Source organism: Ambystoma mexicanum, chromosome 8 (assembly GCF_040938575.1).
Source record: "Ambystoma mexicanum isolate Mex_15411 chromosome 8, UKY_AmexF1_1, whole genome shotgun sequence".
Taxonomy (NCBI): domain Eukaryota; kingdom Metazoa; phylum Chordata; class Amphibia; order Caudata; family Ambystomatidae; genus Ambystoma; species Ambystoma mexicanum.
Genome location: NC_090929.1, coordinates 25,346,240 through 25,365,232, shown reverse-complemented (window position 1 = coordinate 25,365,232; position 18,993 = coordinate 25,346,240). Strand labels below are relative to the sequence as shown.

General features: G+C 49.8%; 1 protein-coding gene across 2 annotated transcripts in view; it reads right to left on the bottom strand.

Annotated features, from left to right (window-relative positions):
• PKN3 (protein kinase N3) overlaps positions 1 to 18,993 on the bottom strand; it is a 436,492-nt gene that overhangs the window by 113,148 nt on the left and 304,351 nt on the right. For both annotated transcript variants that reach the window (XM_069609180.1, XM_069609181.1), the window contains exons 13-15: positions 15,898 to 15,965; positions 12,850 to 12,916; positions 4,727 to 4,818 (exon numbers count right to left, since the gene is read on the bottom strand). In XM_069609180.1, coding sequence (XP_069465281.1) covers positions 4,727 to 4,818; positions 12,850 to 12,916; positions 15,898 to 15,965 — 227 coding nt within the window. The remainder of the gene's footprint in view (positions 1 to 4,726; positions 4,819 to 12,849; positions 12,917 to 15,897; positions 15,966 to 18,993) is intronic.

Here is an 18,993-nt window from a genome sequence, read left to right as displayed (position 1 = left end):
AGCTCCGAAAGGACGGCCGTCGTTGTTGGAGCACTCCCAGTGCCCGGGCAGTCTCTGTGTCTGTCTTGATGGCCTGAAGGGACTCATCAACCGCCTTCCCAAACAGGTTGTTCCCGTCGAAGGGCATGTCCAAAACCTTGGTTTGTACGTCCTGGTGGAAATCTGTGGCCTTGAGCCATCCTCGTCGTCTCAAGCAAACGCCGTTGCCCAAATGACGGAAACCGGTGTCGGCGATGTCCGTTGCCACCGTGATGGGGTGATCCGAAGCAATCTCACCCTCCTGTAGGATTTCAAGGGCCTCAGCCCTTTTGGCGTCCGGAAGGAAGTCCAACAGAGGGGCGATTTTGAACCACAACTCCCTGTCGTAGCGGGCTACGATAGCCAGGGCGTTGGCCGCCTCGATAGTCGTCGCTGCGGATGAGATGATCCGCCGTCCCATTGTGTCCAACTTCCTGCCCTCGCCGTCCGGCGGGGAAGTTAATGTCGAGGCCGATGCCCCCCCCCAGCTTTCTTCTTTGCCGCCGCCGAGACGACCGAATCCGGGGTAGGTTGCGCCCGAAGGCACAACGGGGCAGCGTCAGGGACCCGGTATTTCTTCTCGTACCGGTCCCTCTTTGCCGGCCCCGTGGCAGGGTTCTTGTGGAGGGCGAGCCCCTCATCCCAGATGTCATCAAGAAGCGGTACGGCGAGGACCGTCTTCCTTTTAGCCTTGCGCCGTTGGTAAAGGAACCCTTCCTTCTTCTCTTCTGGGCAGAGCTGGAAGAGCTCGGATGCCCTGGAAATCATGGCATGAAAGGATCCAATCTCGTCGGGCGGGGACGCCCGAGCAGGGGGCGACGGGGGACACGTCCCGTCGTCGCCTCCGTCGTCATCTGTACCTGTCGTAGCTGTGTCCGTGCCTGTATCATCCCCGTGAGTAGTAGACCGGGGGAAGGCAGAGCAGGTCGCAGACGTGGGAGAGGTGGCGTAGGATGCGTAGTCCTCTTCTTATGCGGTGGACTTTCTGAAGGTCCTGGCTCCGGTTCCCCCGTCGGGTCTGGCTCAGGGACCTCCGTCGGGGGGAGGGGCAACCTTGTCCTCATCTCCGAACATAAGGACTGAATCGCTGACAAAATGACACCGAAGTGTCCTGCGGCTCCGGAAACGACGGGCGCGAGGGCTCTTGAGGAGCCTTGTCGGCGACCCTGTCGCTCTCGTCGTCGCCCTCGTCGGGATCCCTCCCGATGGGCTGGGTCTCTTCCATGACTTCGATGAGCTCTTTTTTAGAGGTCGTGTCGGTATCCACGATGGCCATCAGCCCCTCCCCCACCTTTTCCAACGAGGACTTCGTGGGGATCTTCTCAATGGGCTTGAAAGACGACTCCCTCCGCGGTGGCAGGGAGCCTCTGGGTCCTGAGGGCGCCTCCACTGGTGTAGCCTCCACAGGCTGAGCGAGGGCCGCGGCGACATCCTCAATCGAGGTCTTAGCAGGGTGAATTATGGCCATTGTCACCTTCTGGACGCCTGGGACCTTCACCTTGGGGGGAGGGTCCGAGCCTCGCTCCCCCTCTGCCGGAATCTTCGAGATCGACCGGGGCCCCTTCAGAAGCTTCGCCGGGTTCTCGGACTTCCTCTTACCCGAGCCAGAGCTTTGGCTCGTGGTTAATGGCGCCGGGGAGGATGCACCATGCCTGGCAGCCAAGGAGCCCGACCGTTCGGCGCTCCCGGTGCCTACGGACTCACGGTGCTTAGCCTTTTGTTGGGCCCCCGTCACCGGGGCGCCCTCACAGGACTTAGAAGACCGCTCAGACTTCTTTTTCTTCTTCTCGCCTGACGGGCTCTTCCCTTCCAGCCAGTTGGCGAGACGGAGGTGGCGATCCTTCATGGTCCGCTCCGACATGTTCCCACAAAACGCGCAGTCCTTCTCCGTGTGCGTCTTGTCCTCATGGAGACAGAGGCATAACGAATGCTCGTCCTCCTTGAAAACTTCTGAAGCTGGCATCCAGGACAGGTCCTGAACAGCTTCCCGGGCATCGAGCTTCCTTTCTCCTGGGCCATGTCCGGGATAGGCATCGGAACTTCTGGAATCCTCCAAAAGCGTAACTCGACGAAATCTTCACCCTTGAGGGGCGTAGAAAACTCCGAAACAGATCCCCGTTGATCGGATGTAGAAACGGTGGAGCTTGAGGCTCTATTTAACCGAAAAATGAGAAAAATCTCCTAAAAAAGCGCGAAAACGCAGCAAAAGCTCGAGAGCTACAGCACGAGGACTCCCAACACTTGAACGTGCGGTAAAATTCTGAGGATGGCTGCCAGAGGCGGGGCTTAGGGAGAGGGCAGTCATTGGCTGGGGGCAGTATGACCCAGAGACCAGTGATTGGTTACTACTAAGAAAGACAGATCAGAAACGAAACTGATACTGATTTTTTTTTCTATACCGAGGATTCCCGGTCTGACGACGGGGAATATTCATGAGCATGTGAATCCATGCCAGACCCCATGCTGGAGAAACTTTGAGTTTATCCCGTGCATTTGTTATGGTATCATCACTAAGAAATTTGGTTTCTTCTGTTTTGAGATCTTTCAGCATCTGTGTATGTATTCTCTGTGCTGTCATAATTGTAAGTGCCATCAAATCTCTACTGCACTTGGTCGTTATCTTGTTGAAATCCAACATATACATCAACCAGGAATAAGGCAGGCTCATTGCGTACCACCAAACCTAGGAGTACCATGTTTACTCTAAGATATTCTCGTAAAAAGTGTCTGTGCACCTCCGTTCTGAAACACGTTTTCTTTAAATTTAGGAGGTCATCCCCCGTGGCAGTGGAGGCTAAATGTAGTTGTGTTCCTTCCATATTGAATATGGTAGGGCCTTGGATGATATCATTGATCTGGTCTTCTGAGAAACTAAGTGTGTGTTCCATGGTGGTGTCCTGGTGTATAGACCGGGGTAGAGAGGGTCAGTCAGCGGGAATGGGGGCTATGTAAAAGGCTAGTCGCGCTGTGAAAATGTAACACATAGGATGTGAAAGGAAAGACCTATGTAAGGGTCCCTATTATAGCAAGCGCTATATCTCTGACTGTGGTAATAGGAGGGACAGCCCAGTAACGGGCAGGACTTATGGACTGAAAATCAACATAAATAAGGGGGCGTCCTACCCTCCAAAATGTGATTGGAATCAACCTTTACAAGAAGATGCTTGAGGGAGCTTAATCAGTTATTGCATAATCGATTGTGCATCTGCCAGGGGTTGAATTTAAAGTTAACTTAGTGGGTCACATGCAGAGCTCAGTGGTTGCCTGGTGTGACATCCGGCAAAAGCCTGGAGCAGAATTCCGTAGGTCACTTAACAAATGGATTAAGTTTCATTTCTGAAGAACCTGGTTCGAAGAGTCAGAGAGCCAGAAGAAGTCTGCTGTAGAGCTTCAGATTAATGTAAGGAGACACCCCATAAATGGCTCACTCACATGTTACGGATGGGCACAAACAGGTAAGCAGAGAGGTCAAGCAGGGGTACAGAGCTGGACATGGGTGAAAAAGAAGTGGCAATAAATCCACAGAACACAGCTCTCTGAGCCAGGCAGAGCATCTACAAATAATTTCTTTCTGCAGTGGCAGGAAGTTCAGGCGTTGGAGTGCTGAGGAGATACGGTCAAAATCATGAAATAGCCGGGGTTCGCACTCCCTAGGAGCTTCATACCAACTATCTAGTAATGGCAGTATGATATATTGAATTGGTATAACTGAGCTGGGAATTTAGTGAGGTTAAGAGTGCATGGACACACTGAAGGGAACCTAGTAAGGTGGGGGAGGGAAGGATCGACTGATCTGCCTTCAAGCAACAGTGTAGTAACTTCTTCCCGTTGCTTACTGATCTTGTCAGCGCTATTCTGTGTTGTGATGGCAGTGGGATCATGTCTTGGTTGGAGCTGTGTACCAGGGGTTTTCCATGTATATGCACTTGTATTGGCATTAAATCTATAGAAATTGGGGTCCATGTATGTGCAGAGGCACCTATCAGGGAGCGATGAATTGCGCAATTTATTCCTTGTACGAACCCAAGGTTTCCTCAGAGGGTCTGCCCAAGTGTTGAGACTTTGCACTCACTCACTTGGGGGCCATTTCTTTATCAATCCAGGTTTCCTGCGGAACGAAGAACTATCACATTTCAGGAAGTCTGCACTTTGTGTTTCAATTCAAATAGACATGATTCTGTGCCCTGGATATTTCAACTAGTGGCTGTGAAAGACTTCCTGGTTGTGGCACATGCACAAGCGTGCACAAATAAACAATAGAGCCGGCAGTAGAGCTCGCAGTGGGAAGGTCACTTAGGGCTGTGAAATGCAGAAAATGTACATATATTTATAAAACACTCCTGCCCATGCAATCTTGTTAACTATTTAAATAATATTAATCTTTGAGCTCCTTATACACTCGCCTTACAAGCAGGGAAGGCTAACCACTTTCCCCTACTGCCTCACTGTAGACTCCTCCACCCTGGACGCTCCCACGCCCCTACCCCTCAGTGAAAATGACTCACCCTCCACATCGAATCTCCTTAGTTGCAGACTTCTTGTTATAGCAGAGCCCTCCTCTCCACTATAAACTCCTCACACTTGCAGGTTTCCCGGGACTGCAGTATAGGCTCCACGTTCTTGTACCTCGCACTAAAGTCACCTCCTCTTACAGAACCCCAAGCCTAAGCTGATTTAGAAACACGACAATGTCACATCGAGAGCTTACCCGTCCACCTCGTCCCGGGTGACCATGTCTCGTTTTTTCAGTGCTTTGATGGCAAACATCTTCCCCGTAATCTTGTATTCAGCCAGAATCACCTGTAAAGTAGGAACATACACCAGTCAGGACCAGTTTGCATAGGCCGTGGTAGCCGTAGCCCCACCACTTCCCATCAATGCCGCAGCAGGACCAGTGGCTCGCTTCACTCATTCATTCATTAACAGGGCAAGAATAAATATCAAATGACTTAACTCTGGGAATGTTCTTTCTGATGCACAGGTGCTTCCTCCTGCGGAATGACGGCAGACTGAATCCAGAAATATCTAACCCCACACTGCAGTTCCACCCCATTTCCCACACGGTGCCATGGAAAGAGCACACGGCAGGTTGCCAGTAATCGAAGCATTGAACTGACCGAAGGGTAGATGCGAGCACGATGAGAAACGCCTGGGTGAAGAGGTGGAAGAGCGTATCCATCAGAAAGACTCACTGATTCATCATCTTTTGGAGACTTCCCAAGCAACAACATAAATCAGAATGGGGTTGGGGGACAATAAAATGCAAAGAATAGAACAGATACCCTAATTCAGACTACAGCGTGGCAACCAGTCCAGTGCAGGCATTCTCACCAGCACAAAAAAGTTCACAAAGCAACGCGTGGCTAATGTGATGTATAGATGGAGGACCAGCAAAGGAACACTCAGTTTTCAGGCAGAAGAGGATATCTGCCCCCTCGTCAAAGCAGGCCGCCCAGTCCTTTCAGAACCTCCTTGTTCACCATAGCCTAGCTAGTCTTGATGGGCATGACAACCAAACCAGACCTGGTCTAATTGATAATGGCCTTGCCCTTCCAGGGATCAGCAAATGCAAAACAGTTGGTAGCCTCTCTGGTAAGTCTTGGACCGTGACTTGCAACCCAAGTGTCCCCTTCGGCTCAAGGCGATAAAACCACTCCTCCACCGGAGAGGGATGTGGAAGTGGAAATAACACAAGATGCATCTTTTGAGACAGATAAAACTCTAAGAACACTTTTGGAAGATAAGATTGCTTTACTTGCAAAGACAACCTTTTTGTGGAGAACAACAGGAAAGGAGGGTCAGGACAAGATGCCTACCTCTGAAACACATGGCTTGCAGGCAGAAGTGGCAGGTACAGGCCCTGCCAGGGAGGCAAAGGGGCTGAGAATTCATCCACTGAAAGGAGGTGCCATCATGAACACCAAAATAAAATACATTCCCAGAAAGGAAGACAAGGCTGCAGAGGGCAAGATTTAACCAACCTTTCCAAAAACAACATAACCAACCATGAGGACAAGTCCAAAACAATAGCTGCGGCGCAGGCGAACCATTGCCTGCTGAAGGCGAGCCGCTTGTCGTCACATGGCCACAACTGGAAGGAGTGAGTTCAAGGATCGAAGGCAGTGTGAGGTAAAAAGGCAAGAGCTTTGGTGGCAAAGAACCAAAGACAAGCAAAGGAAATTCAGACCCAAAGCCTGCATGAAGCTGCCAGAGCACATTGGTGGTGCACACTCTTGGATGGAGCGAGAGACAATGGAGATGCACCAGCCACAGGACCCACTTAACACTGCACTACTGCTCACACAGGAGTAGAGGTGTATCCAACTAAGATGTCAGGGAGAAACGAGGTGCGAGACGGATGCTGTTAGTTCTGATGTTACATCTGGGGTCCTCCTTCACGTGGTCATTTGTTCCACAAGCCACACAAGACCCACTGGGTCTTGAGACATAGGGAGGCTTTCTGTAACCAGAGCTATGCTTGGGAGGATAACCCCCACTATTCTGAACATTCTCATGGGACTTACCCTTACTATGCTTTTTGTGGCCCTTATGGAGGACGATTTATCAGTACCCCACCCTCTATAACTTGGTGCCTCCCCCCCTCCCCCACCCCCACCCGCTTACCAGGAGCAGGCCTGTCCTTAAAGCACACTCAGTGTGACACCCACAAATCTGCTGCACTAGACAGCTTCTTAGGATCTATCTCCTTTGAATCAGCCAAGTGCTGCCTAAACTCAGGGGATCAAGATGCCTTCTTTCTTTTCTTTTCAAGTATTGGGCAGGGGTCTTCTCAAACTTCAGGACCAGAGTTTGCCTCAGTTTCACAAAGTCTTTTCTGTAAGCCTTTGACACTTCCATAATGGCACTGCAGCCAGAATTGGGTAGTCGACTGAGCAACCATGCAATCTTATCAGCATCCACAACTTCTTGCACTTCACATGCATACTCAAATGCAGTTAACCAATGCATGTCGTCATTCTTGTCATCATACATACTAAGCAGATCTTTTGGAAGCCTTGGATGAGAGGAGAAGTCAGACCCAGGGGCAACGCACTAGATATTGATATTTTATTTGTATCACGCACATACCCAAGTGTTTCAGAGCGCGACAAGGCAAGGGAAGGGAACAAGGGAGAACAAAACAACTATCTTACAAAACCCAGTAACACTGAGAACGCACAAGTGCAGGGGAGACGGAAGGGGGAAAAGTGCAGGAGGGCTGGTGGGAAATGGAAAATGCTCAGCAAAGGATAAAAACAATAACAAGTGGTAGTGCAGCCAGCAAGTGGTAGGTTTAAGGCACAGACTTGGGGTGTCTGATTAGTGCAGAAAAAGGGGGGGGTGGGGCGGAGGGTTACAGGTACAGACCCAAGTGCAAGGGCTGCAAGGGTTGCCAGGAGGCAGTACGGGTGCATGGCAGGGTTGGCAATTAGCGGGGGCTGAAATCAGAGGGTAACCAGGTGGACAATGGCAAGCAGAACAGATCAGCAGGGAAGAGAAGGCAGAAGCAAAGAGGAAGGTCTTGAGGTGCTTTCGGAACCGGAATTGGTTCTCCTCAAGTTTCAGCGTGGCATTGAGGCTGTTCCAGAGCTACTCCCAGCTCGTTTCTTTGAGAAACTACTGACCCTGAGGGAGTTGGAGGAGCCAAGAGAGCTCGAGGCAGGAAGGTATTTACAGAGGGAGGGTTGACAATATTTTGGACCCATGCCCCAGAAAGCCTTGTGGACAATGCAAAGGGTCTTGAATTTAATCCTTGCAGCCACTGGGATCCAGTGAAGAGATTTCAGGGCTGGAGAGATACGATCCCAGAGCTTGAGGCCAAGGACAAGTCTTGCTGTCCTGTTTTGGATGAGTTGCAAAGGGCGGAGAGTAGAAGCAGGTAGATTTAGAAAGTGGCTTTTGCAGTAGTCCAACCTAGAGAGAACCAGGGCTCGAGAGACAGTGAGCTTCTGGGGGAAGGAGAGGAAAAGCAGACTACCTCTGAGAAGATGCAGTTGGAAGTTGGCAGAAAGGGAAAGCGTGGAGTCGAAGATGACCCCGAAGTTCTTAGCCTCACAGGTGGGTGAAGGAGAAGGGTCAAGGGAGACCGGCCAGAGAATGACAGGAAAGGAGGGTGAAGGTGTGCCGATGAAGAGAATCTCTCTTTTGCTGGCATTAAGGCAGAGATCATTTGGCGGCACACCACACCTGAATAGCGGACAGACAATCCGAGATGAGAGAAGAGAAGCCTGAAAATGACTTGAGCGTCATCCACATTGCACTGAAAATTGGAGCAGAGAGCAGCAATGCGATGGGCGAGAGTTGCCACGTATTGGTTGAAAAGGCAGGGTGAGAGGTTAGACCCACCTGGGGAACAGCACAGGTAGATAGAGATATAGAGGAAAGGAAGGACCCAAGTTGGACCTGGGGGGGTCGATCAGAGAGATCTAGGTTGTGTGTGAAGTGAGAAACCTGAATGGGTCTCACCTGCTAATTCCCGGGGATCTGTCATCCAGGTGGCCAGGACACGGCCATCACTTTTGGATCTAGTTCCTGGGGGCAGGGGAAGCCAGTGCAGGAGGATCACTTGGATGAGGGATCTTCGGGGAGTGCGACACTGTATGGTGAGACGCGGTATCCCTTTTCCCCATCCTACCAGGTATTATACTTAGGAACCCCAACCCCTTTCCCGACACTAACACTTCCTCACAGACAGCTCACCTTGAGAGAAAATGGACTAACACCAGAGTCGTATACCCGACATGTCCCAATAAAATGGTCAGGCAAGGTCAGGCAATTACTGATCATTATGCACACCTGACTTCCATCACACTTTCCCACATGGATAAAAGGCGGAGCACGAAAGCACACTCTGAGCAAGGCAAAGCATACAAGGAAGCAGCATTTCCAAGATGGCAGTTTAATACAAGGAGGAAGGCGGCGAGAACAGAGAGGGTTTCAAGGAGGAAAGTGCCCTTGACCTTTTCAGACCGTTACTTTCGTGAACTTTGGAAAATAAGAAACCTAAGACCCTTCTTTGCTTCTGCTGATTGGTGCTCAACTCCCTCCCAAAAGTGTCTCTTGAGAAAGTCTCTGTCTGGAAATCTAAAGTTGTCATCTTTCAATATAGTTCAAACAAAAACTGTGTTTTCCTGAAGTTTCCCACAAAATCCAAAAGAAAAAGAATATTCCTCTTAGCACTCTAGGCCTCACCTTTCCAACACATTACCAGTTCATGTTATGTAACAAGTGCATAAAGGATAACCTCACGATTTCTTCGACAACGAGTGGCTGAACTCCGATAGCTCAGTACTCTGATCTTGTAACTCTTCCAACTTTCCTTCCCCTGATCTTTGTCCACACTTCCTTTTCAGTTGATCTGCTTCCTTCTTCTTCGCTCGGGTGCTGTGGTTCAGCCCAGTTAGTCTGCCGCTTCGGTTGCTGCACAGTCTCTCTCTCCCGATGGGAATCCCCAGAGTTCATCAAATCGGCAGAATTTCTTCACCCACCACGTATGTGTTGTGGTCCTGCCTCTAGTTGATCTTAGCCTGTGTGGCAGCAGTGTCTCCCTGCTGCTGGTCCCTTTTCAGCAGTTGTTGGCTTCCCCTACAAGTAAGAGGCTTGTTCCTTATATGCTCTGGCTGGTAATGAGAGAGATTTCTATTGGTCTTGGACTTTCAGTTTAATGGAGGGGTCCACAACTAAACCCAGCATTGTTAAAGGGCCCACTTGGTTAACAAGGTCATCAACTTGATATATGCAATAACGCTGCTGGATATGGGGTTTAAGATTGATGGTACAGATTGCTTCACATGGGGGTCCTTGTGCCCAAAGGGGAGAGGAGGTTCACCCCCAGTGAGAGCACTCTTGCCCAATCCCCTGGGGAGTGTTTTGTGTAGAGTCTTTACCTCCCTAATCTGAAAAGGAGTGGCTCCCCTCGGGGAAAAGGGACACATTCCCTGGATTTGTCATAGGAATTAGACTCCCATACAGGGAGAGGAGGCACGATACCAAACCCAACCTACAGAACAGCCCAAGTGGAAATGCTGGCCTGAGGGCCCGCAACCCCCCCCCCCCCCCACCCCCCCCCCCCCCCCGACTCTTGCTTCTGCCCAGACCTCATGTACAACGGCATCCAAGCCTTGAGCAAAGGGTCTCCTGGGAACCTGAGCAACCGAGATGAGAAGCAGACTGCATCCAAAGACACCACAAAAGACGTGCAGTGCCACTGAAACCCCTGCATGAGTGACAGATATTTCAGGAATAGGACCCAGGAGAGAGGTTTGCCTTTATTGGAAACCACCAGTAAGCCATGCTGCCCCATCTTTAGTTAAACTGGTTGAGACCTGGAAACGACATCCCCTGAGAGTTCCCTGTAGTGGCAAAGGTGATGCCATACAGGCTGAGGGAGGTGCTTTGGGTATTTGCGTAGACTATTTGAAGACACACTGGGGCCATCCTCAATGAATACTTGTGTGAAGATTGTCAACTGTTGTCTGTGCTCTATGGAACCCACTCATTTCCACGACAGGGGGCCAATAAGAAAGCAATGTCTCTAGAATGAGGTCTCTTGCACTTCTTTACAGTCCACTCCGTAACCAGGCAAGCTCCCATTCCTGCTGCATGGTGGTCATGACTAACGCCAAAGCTGAGGGGCAACACATTTCCCTGTTACGGAATACGGGGGTCACCTTACTGTGCTCATATGGTCTTTGCAGGGATAATCTAGCAAGATTCACTGCTGTGAGCCGGACAACAAACCAAGAGCCGGTGCAGATCCAAAACCACGATTTGTCACTAGAGATCAAGGAGCTAGTGAAACATTGCAGGCTTCGGGAGGGGCATCATTAGATCGAGCATGTATGTGATCAGAACCGAGGAGGCAAGATCCTGGACCCATGAACTGTGCCTGTGGCTGCCCAGGGCTGAATCCAACTGTGTTCCCAACCTCCGTCTCTTGTTAAATTGAAGGTACGTCTCACCAGTCCCTGCTGCCAGTGTACCATTCTTTGGAAATGCAATGTTTTGATGTGCTGGCAAGAGGCAAGAAGAGGCTGGGGGAGCCATACACATAAAAACCACTCGGAAGACACAGGTAAGAGACGTCCGGTAGGTACCGAATGGCTCTCCCACCGCTCCATATTGACCAACATATGACGGTCCGTTGTTGAGGTTGAATTCTACCATCAGCTCCTGCCTAGCTCACTATAAAGAGATTCTGGCAATCTTATTCCGGTTATAGTTTGGCATGCAGGAATGCCATACTATGTAAAGTGCAGCCCTGGCATGTCAAGGGTCTGCCGGTGTCCAGTTACAGTACCTAATACAAAAGGATAGAATGCCAAAGGGTCAACTCAATTTGACCTAAAACCAAAGGGTCGATTTTTTTTTTTTTTTTTAAATATATTTTGTTTTGGGTTTCTGTTTTTGAGAAAAAAAGTGGTTTTACCACAAAAATGGGTGTTCAGGGGGGATCCCCCCCAAAAAAGGAAAAAAAAACAAATATTCGACCCTTTGGTTTTAGGTCCTTTTAATTTGACCCTTTTGGCATTCGATCCTATGCATTAGAAACTATTACCAATAACCAGGTCTGTCATCATGGGTCAGGTGCAGTATCTTAAAACTTGAGAAATGTCACAGATCACTGGCATGGCCCCTATATGTATTCATGGGCAGGCGCTGCCAATAATGCAAAGCGCATCCCCAAGCTTCAGAAACGCAGTCTCGTACCAGTGAATGCCTCCTATGCATGGCAATGCCACCATGTATAAAATCCAGTCTCACATGCCTAGGTGCTGCCATTGAATGCAAGGGCCCCATCAATGCTACATACGCCCAGTCAATACTTCATATGCCTGGAAAACTCAGTGTAGCCGGTGCTGCCATTTTAGGACAACCTCAGTCACAAAAGCATCAGAAATTAAAACTGATTCAGATTAAGAAAATCATTTCATGTAATGCAGAACCCCAAGAGCAGCAGAAGACTTCAAACCCAGAAACGGTGAGTATGGAGAGGAGGGTGACAGAGAGAGGGAGGAGGAGAGAGGGAGAGAAGGAGAGGACAGAGGAGGAGAGGGAGAGAGATAGGGAATGGGGAGAGGAGGGAAACGGGCAGAGAGAGGAGGAGAGAGAGAGAGAGGAGGGGAAGGGAAGAAGAGAGGAGGGTGAGGGAGGGGGGGAGGAGTGGAGGGAGGGGGAGATGGAGAGGAGGAGAGCAGGAGAGGGAGGCAGGGGGAGGGAGAGAGAGAGGGAAAGGTAGGGGGAGAGGGAGAGGAAGGGGAGGGAGGATGGAACAGAGGGAGTAGTGAGGAGGAGAGAAAGGGGGAGAGGGGGAGAGGGTGACAGAGGGGGTGAGAGGAGAAGCGAAGGAGAGGGGGAGAGCAGGAGAAGGAGAGAGGGGATAGAGCGGAGGAGAGCGGGAGAGGGAGAGGGAGAAAAGAGGAGAGAGTAGGGGGCAGAGGGGGGAGGGGTACATCATTATGTGTTTAGGATGCCTAGCAATGCCATGCTTTGCAATATGCCTGCACTGAACTTTCTCCCCAACTTAGAGACCCTGTTGAGTCTAAAGATAGAAGATTCAGCAATGCGTAACTGGCCTGGACACAATCTGGTCATCTTCCACATTCAGATGCGGTCATCTCCTGCAACCAGACTTTTCCCACATCCTCGAACCTTACTCCTCAAGCCGTCACAACCTCCCTGCCCACAATTTCCATTCTCCACACACACACTCTTCTCTCACAACTTCTGTCACCACACTCGTCTCTTCCACAGCTTCTCCTGCATCACATCCTCTCCTGTACCTTTTCATCTGTGACCAGCACTCATCTCACACGGCCATCCTGGCCTCACCTTTCCAAAGTGACCTCGTCCGAGTACAGAGATGCAGGAGAAATCGTCCAGCTGCAGCGCCTGCCTCCTGTGGATAAACAGCCAGAGTTATCCCAGCAATCCCATGGGTTTGTCACCTAGAACCTCAAGAGTGTTGCTCCCATAACCACATGTGGGCCATCCCAACCAAATGGAGCTTGCCCCCGAATCAAAGATGTGTATTCCCAAAATACAAGGGGAGTGTGCTTGAAATGAACCCCAAATCCAAAAGAGGGATTCCCCCAAATTAAGGCTGTGCCCCTAAATCAAATGAAGCTTCCACCAAAACAAAGGATTGTGAACCGCCGAAAACACACCAACAGCAGTGTGTCCTTCGACCAGCCAAGGGAGCGTGACCCTAAACCCAAGGGCTAGTCAAAGAATGAAAACAGGCCACAGTGGGGCCGCCGGCTGTTGCATTTTAAGCCACACTCAGTAACTCCACTCCTCAGCATTTGATGGACTTCCAAGGAGCACTAAGGGCTTGTACAGAGGAAGCAAACCTTCGGAAAACACTCTACAGAAACATACTTAATGCATGCTCATAGGAGAACTTCTATATTGAACTCAAAAGATGAAGCCCAGGAGTAACCCTGCTGGCGATCAAGGCCTGCTCGTGTAACATTCCGGCAGCCTTTAGGAGAACTTCAGTAGATCTAGCCCAGGGGTAGCCCTGCTGGCGATCAAGGCCTGCTCGGGTAACATTCCGGCAGCCTTTAGGAGAACTTCAATAGATCTAGCCCAGGGGTAGCCCTGCTGGCGATCAAGGCCTGCTCCTGTACCATTCCGGTAGCCTTTAGGAGAACTTCAATAAATCTAGCCCAGGGGTAGTCCTGCTGGTGATCCAGGCCTGCACCTGTAAAATTCCAGCAGCATTTAGGAGAACCTGAGGTTCGACAGATCTACCTCAGGGGTAGCCCTGCTGGCGATCAAGACATGAGCCTTTAAATACTTACGAAACCTGAGGATGCTCTAGTACCCTTGGAGATCTACCCAGCAAGTTGCCCTACTAGAAGTGTAATGCTCCTCTAAGTAGGGTAACTGTACTAGGAGAGTCTACCCTACAAATAACTCTAATGTGTAATCAGACAGAAAGCCCTTCTGTTCCACGCATGAGAAAACTGCATAAGAACAGCACTCCTGAAAGATTCATTTAACCTGGGAAATGGTTCTGCTGTCCTGACAGAAAGAAAACTGCACTCTGTATAGCTCTGCTACCAGAGATCTGAACCTGATAATGGTGGGCCAATTGGGAGTTTGCGGACTTAGGATGACAGTTCTCAGAAAAGGACAGTTGAGCCTGTAAACTGTATAAAACATGAGTGATGGCTCAGATGTCTGAGGCCTGAGAGTTCTACGCCTGGGAAAGCTCTCCTGTCTGAGACCTGCACATGTAAAATCTGTGTAACCTGAGGAACAGATATAGCAAAACATTCTAAAATAAAATCTCAATACCCGCTCTGATAGCTCCGGGGGCCTCGTTCCAAACCCTGCAGCCTATTGATCTCAAATACTGCCCTATTATTTCTGTGTGCTTTCCATCCGAGCCCAGATCACCTCCAATCTTAGCCTCAGCCACCCTGTGCCCCTAATCCAGGTCCTGACATTTACACTCATCCGCGAATAGCACTTTGATATTTCCTTGGATCGCAATAAATGCCTCAACATTTCCTGCCACACTGACCCCCAAAGTCTACACTCCCTGTGGCCTCAACCCCCAGACCCAATGAAACCTGGTGGTCTCGACCCCAAGTCCCCAATGAAACCTGGTGGCATCGACCCCAAGCCCCAATGAAACTTGGTGGCCTCAGCCCCAAGTCCCCAATGAAACCTGGTGGTCTCGACCCCAAACCCCAATGAAACTTTGTGGCCTCAGCCCCAAGCCCCAATGAAACCTGGTGGCCTCAACCCCAAGCCCCATTGAAACCTGGTGGCCTCAATCCCAAGCCATAATGAAACCTGGTGGCCTCAACCCCAAGCCCCCAATGAAACCTGGTGGTCTCAACCCCAAGCCCCAATGAAACCTGGTGGCCTCAACCCCACGCCCCAATGAAACCTGGTGGCCTCAACCCCCAAGCCCCAATGAAACCTGGTGGCCTCAACCCCCAAGCCCCAATGAAACCTGGTGGCCTAAACCCCAAGCCCCAATGAAACCTGGTGGCCTCAATTCCAAACCCTAATGAAACCTGGTGGCCTCAACCCCAAACCCCAATGAAACCTGGTGGCCTCAACCCCAAACCCCAATGAAACCTGGTGGCCTCAACCCCAAACCCCAATGAAACCTGGTGGCCTCAAACCCAAGGAATCCCTGCAGCCTCAATCCCCAGCCCTGATGAATCCCAGTGGCCTCAACCCCTCGCACGATGAATCCTGGTGGCCTTGAATACTTGCCTTGATGAATCCTGGTGGCCTTGAATACTTGCCTTGATGAATCCCAGTGGCCTCAATCCCCAGCCCTGATGAATCCCGGTGGCCTTAACCCCAGCCCTGAAAAATGCTGTGGCCGCATACCCAAACCCAATGATTCCGGTGGCCTCAGCATCAGCTCCGATTAATCTGGTTGGCCTCAACCCAAGCCTTGGTGAATCCCAGTGGCCTCACACCCCAGCCCCGATGAAGTCACGGGGCCTCACTCCCAGGCATGATAAATCTGGTTGGCCACAACCAAAGCCCTGTGGCTTCAAGCCCAGCCCTAATAAGCCCTGTGGCTGCAACCCCAAACCTGATGAATCCCAGTGGCCTCAACCCCAGCCCTGACAAAAACCCTTTCACCTCAATCCCTGCCCTGACATTCCTTCCAGCCCAGTCACAATAGTTCATGAGATAGGAACCTTTGCCGGGGTTGTCCATGTGGCCTCAACTTCACCTACACTTATTCACGTGGCCAAGTCCAAACCCCAAACCTGCTAATCCCTGTGGCCTCAAATGCAGCCCTGATGGTTCCTGGGGCTTTTGCCTCAGTGGAGAAGGCCCAAAATGACCAGAACTCCAGCTACAAGCACCCCAAGGTTTACATCCTAGCCCTCTTACCTGGAGTACGTCTGCTTTTCTGCTGTGCTTGAGCTCGTCTTTTCAGCCAAGTTTGGTCTTTTTGAAACCTGAAAAATGTTACAATTAGATTCAAAGAAATGGATGCTTATTCATACAGAAAACAAACTAACTATACACCCCTACCCCTACCCGTGTGAGGATGCAAACATATCAGGTTCTCTTCCAATTACGAGGGATGCAGCATTTCCAAGTCCACCCCAAATCCACTTTTGGCACTAATCTAGAGTAGTCTTCGACGACCTTTTTACAGACACTGAGCTGGGCATTATGCGGGACATAAGAAGCGAAGGAGTGACGCTAGTTTACACATCGCCCCCCTTTGCATCAAAGAGATTGGCAGTGTGTGCTAATATTCGAGATTAACACATGTATACTTTGTACATTATATTCTATCAAATCTGTCACAATGTCTGTGTATTGGGTGCTGGGAATGCGCACAGCCCTTTACACAGACATCCACTCTCTAGTGAGGCCCAGATCAGCGCTTTGACCTTTTCTTCCTGCACATCTTCGTGCTCTGGTCGTTGTCTCTCTTCTGAGTCACATTGACTACTGTTAACTCTTCGTTCCTGGCTCAATCCCTCTACCTTATTCGCCAGCTGCAGCTCGGGTCGCAACTGGCACTTCTTATGGTTGTCACATTTCCCCGGTGCTTGTGAAGCAAATTGAAGTCACGTTCATATGCTTAGTTCACTGTGCTTTCTCTGGTCCGGGCCTGAATATTTGCAGGACAAGTTTGTTCCCAATATTCCTGGGTGCTCTCTTCTCTCCCAGGATGCTAGTCTGATTTCTGTCCCACGCTTTCAGTTAAACAGGATCTCTGTTGCTGCAAGTTGTGGAACTTTTGCCACTCCCTCTTAGGGCGGTCGAGAATCACTTTCAGTTTAAGTGCTCCTTGAAAACCCTGTTATTTAAGGTCTTTATTATTCTGGTTCTATCTGTTGTGCCCTGTGGTGTATGTGCGCTATACAAATGAATACAACATAACATCCTTACACTGTGCACATCTGTTCTACAATTCTGGCAAAAATGGGACTCTGTTGTGGTTTTTTGAAAAAAGAAACAGAACAGATGTATCATAATAGTGACAGATGTGGAGACGTCACAGAGGGTGCGGGGAGTGAAGGCTGAATACTAATCAGTATTCAAATTGCGGGCCATTACCAGTGTGTAAGGTCTGCATTTTGAATCCTTCGATTGGCTTTGGTGTCCGTCCCAGGCACTAAGGCGCAAAATGACTGTTAAAAAGGAATGTTGCCTATAAACTTAGTTCCATGCAGCCAGAGGGGTGCACTTTATGCTAATTCAGCCCTTTAAAGGCCAATCAGTGTGGGTGGTGTAAGGATTAATGTTGCTTGCTGACGGAATATTAGAGAGTGCCGAGTGGCCTCAGGGCACTGGCGTGAGAGGTAAGTGACTGGGTATTGCAGGGAGTGACAAAGGGCATTTGAACGAGTGAGGATTGTGAGGAACCAGGAATATGAGACAGAGGATTTACGTTTGTTGGCATAAACATTGATTGAAAATAAAAGTGGGGTTGGGAAATGCCTCACTGTCACCTGGTAGAGGCATTTCCTTACCTAAGCAAAAACAAAGGATCTGTCCGATGTCAAGATGTCCAAAGCAAAAATGTACTGTGTCTGAAATACTATTCTGGCCCTTGCATCCTAAAATTAATTCTAATGTGAAAAGGGAAAGGTGTATGGCTTGTAAAGTGTACAAATGTTCAAAAAGAAAAGGCGCAGGTCAAACACAAGAAAAGCTCCAAACGAATAAAGTTCACAATTCTAGAGGACGGTCCCGTTCCCCTGGATTTCTCTTCAGTGTTCTTTAAACTTTAAGGGTGTGTCTCCTTGGGTTTCTCTTGCTCAATGAAACAACTTGCAGACAAAACAACTTGGCTATCAGTTTTAATTTTCAATAGGATACCTGGTGTACTCTCCTGCCAAGTTTCTTCTCCTCTTTCAATATCATTTTTACCACAGTCTTTGGTTGTTTCTGATGTGACCTTCTCAAGACTTCCTCATGCAATTTGTTTTACACATTGTCCAATTTAACTTTGCCTGATACACTCACTTGTCAGGTCTTTTCTCAGGCGTCAATATCTTAGATTCCATTTGTTAGGTCTCTTCAAGAAGTACAGAGTCTCATATTCCTTTCCATATACTTCATTTAAGGTTATTTGCCTTCTGTAGGTTTGCTGAAATGCGGCAGTATCACAGTTTCCCATTGGTAAACTCACCTGCAGTGTGCGTCGGCTCTAACACGGCAGGCCTGCTGCAGCTCTCCAGCATCCCGTTCCTTCATCTTGTGCTTGCCGTTCTACTCGGCAGCTTCTGTGTCCCTCGCACTTTTCACTTGTCTGCTCTGGGTATCTCTGGCGTTGAGTGGCGAGAAGGCTGCCCGTAGGTCCTTGCGTACACCAGGAAGTCTTCTCTTCCTTTCCTTTCGTGGCATGCCAGCAGTGGACCTGTCTTTGCAGTGTGCTCTCCTGAGTCTCTTCCGTGAGCCGGTTGGCGCCACGGACCTCTTGACAGCGCAGCGCTCCCTCGGCCAACATCAAGAGCAAGCGATTCACCCAGCCAGCATCTCCTGTCTGTCAGCGGATTCCCTAGTTTAAATATGCCACCATCAATTATGTTCTTACAACCACTAGAGCGCGGCTTGCCCTTCTGATCTTCATTACTCGGCTCAGTTTGCTCATCGCAGTATTTTGCTAATCAGGGAAGGGGGAAGTCAGTTTTAAATGACTTTTATGCAGAGTAGGGGAAAGTATTCTTAGGAGTCTTCCTGGGTGGGTGAGGAGAGTCATGACAACATACTATTAAGGTATGAGGAATGGAAGTGGTATCCCTAACAGAAAAGGGAAGACACCACACCTTGTCCACTGATGCCATAACGCTCGCCTGAGGGTTGCCAACCCTCATATAACTGCCCCCAGGGTCAGGATCAGGTAGCGGCTGCCGTTCCCTAGCCACAGGGGGAGAGGTCACTGTTGGGAAAGGAGTGATAACAGAATCGCATTCATCACAAAGTACTGGATGACAAACTGTCTGAGCGAGTGCCAAGTGACAG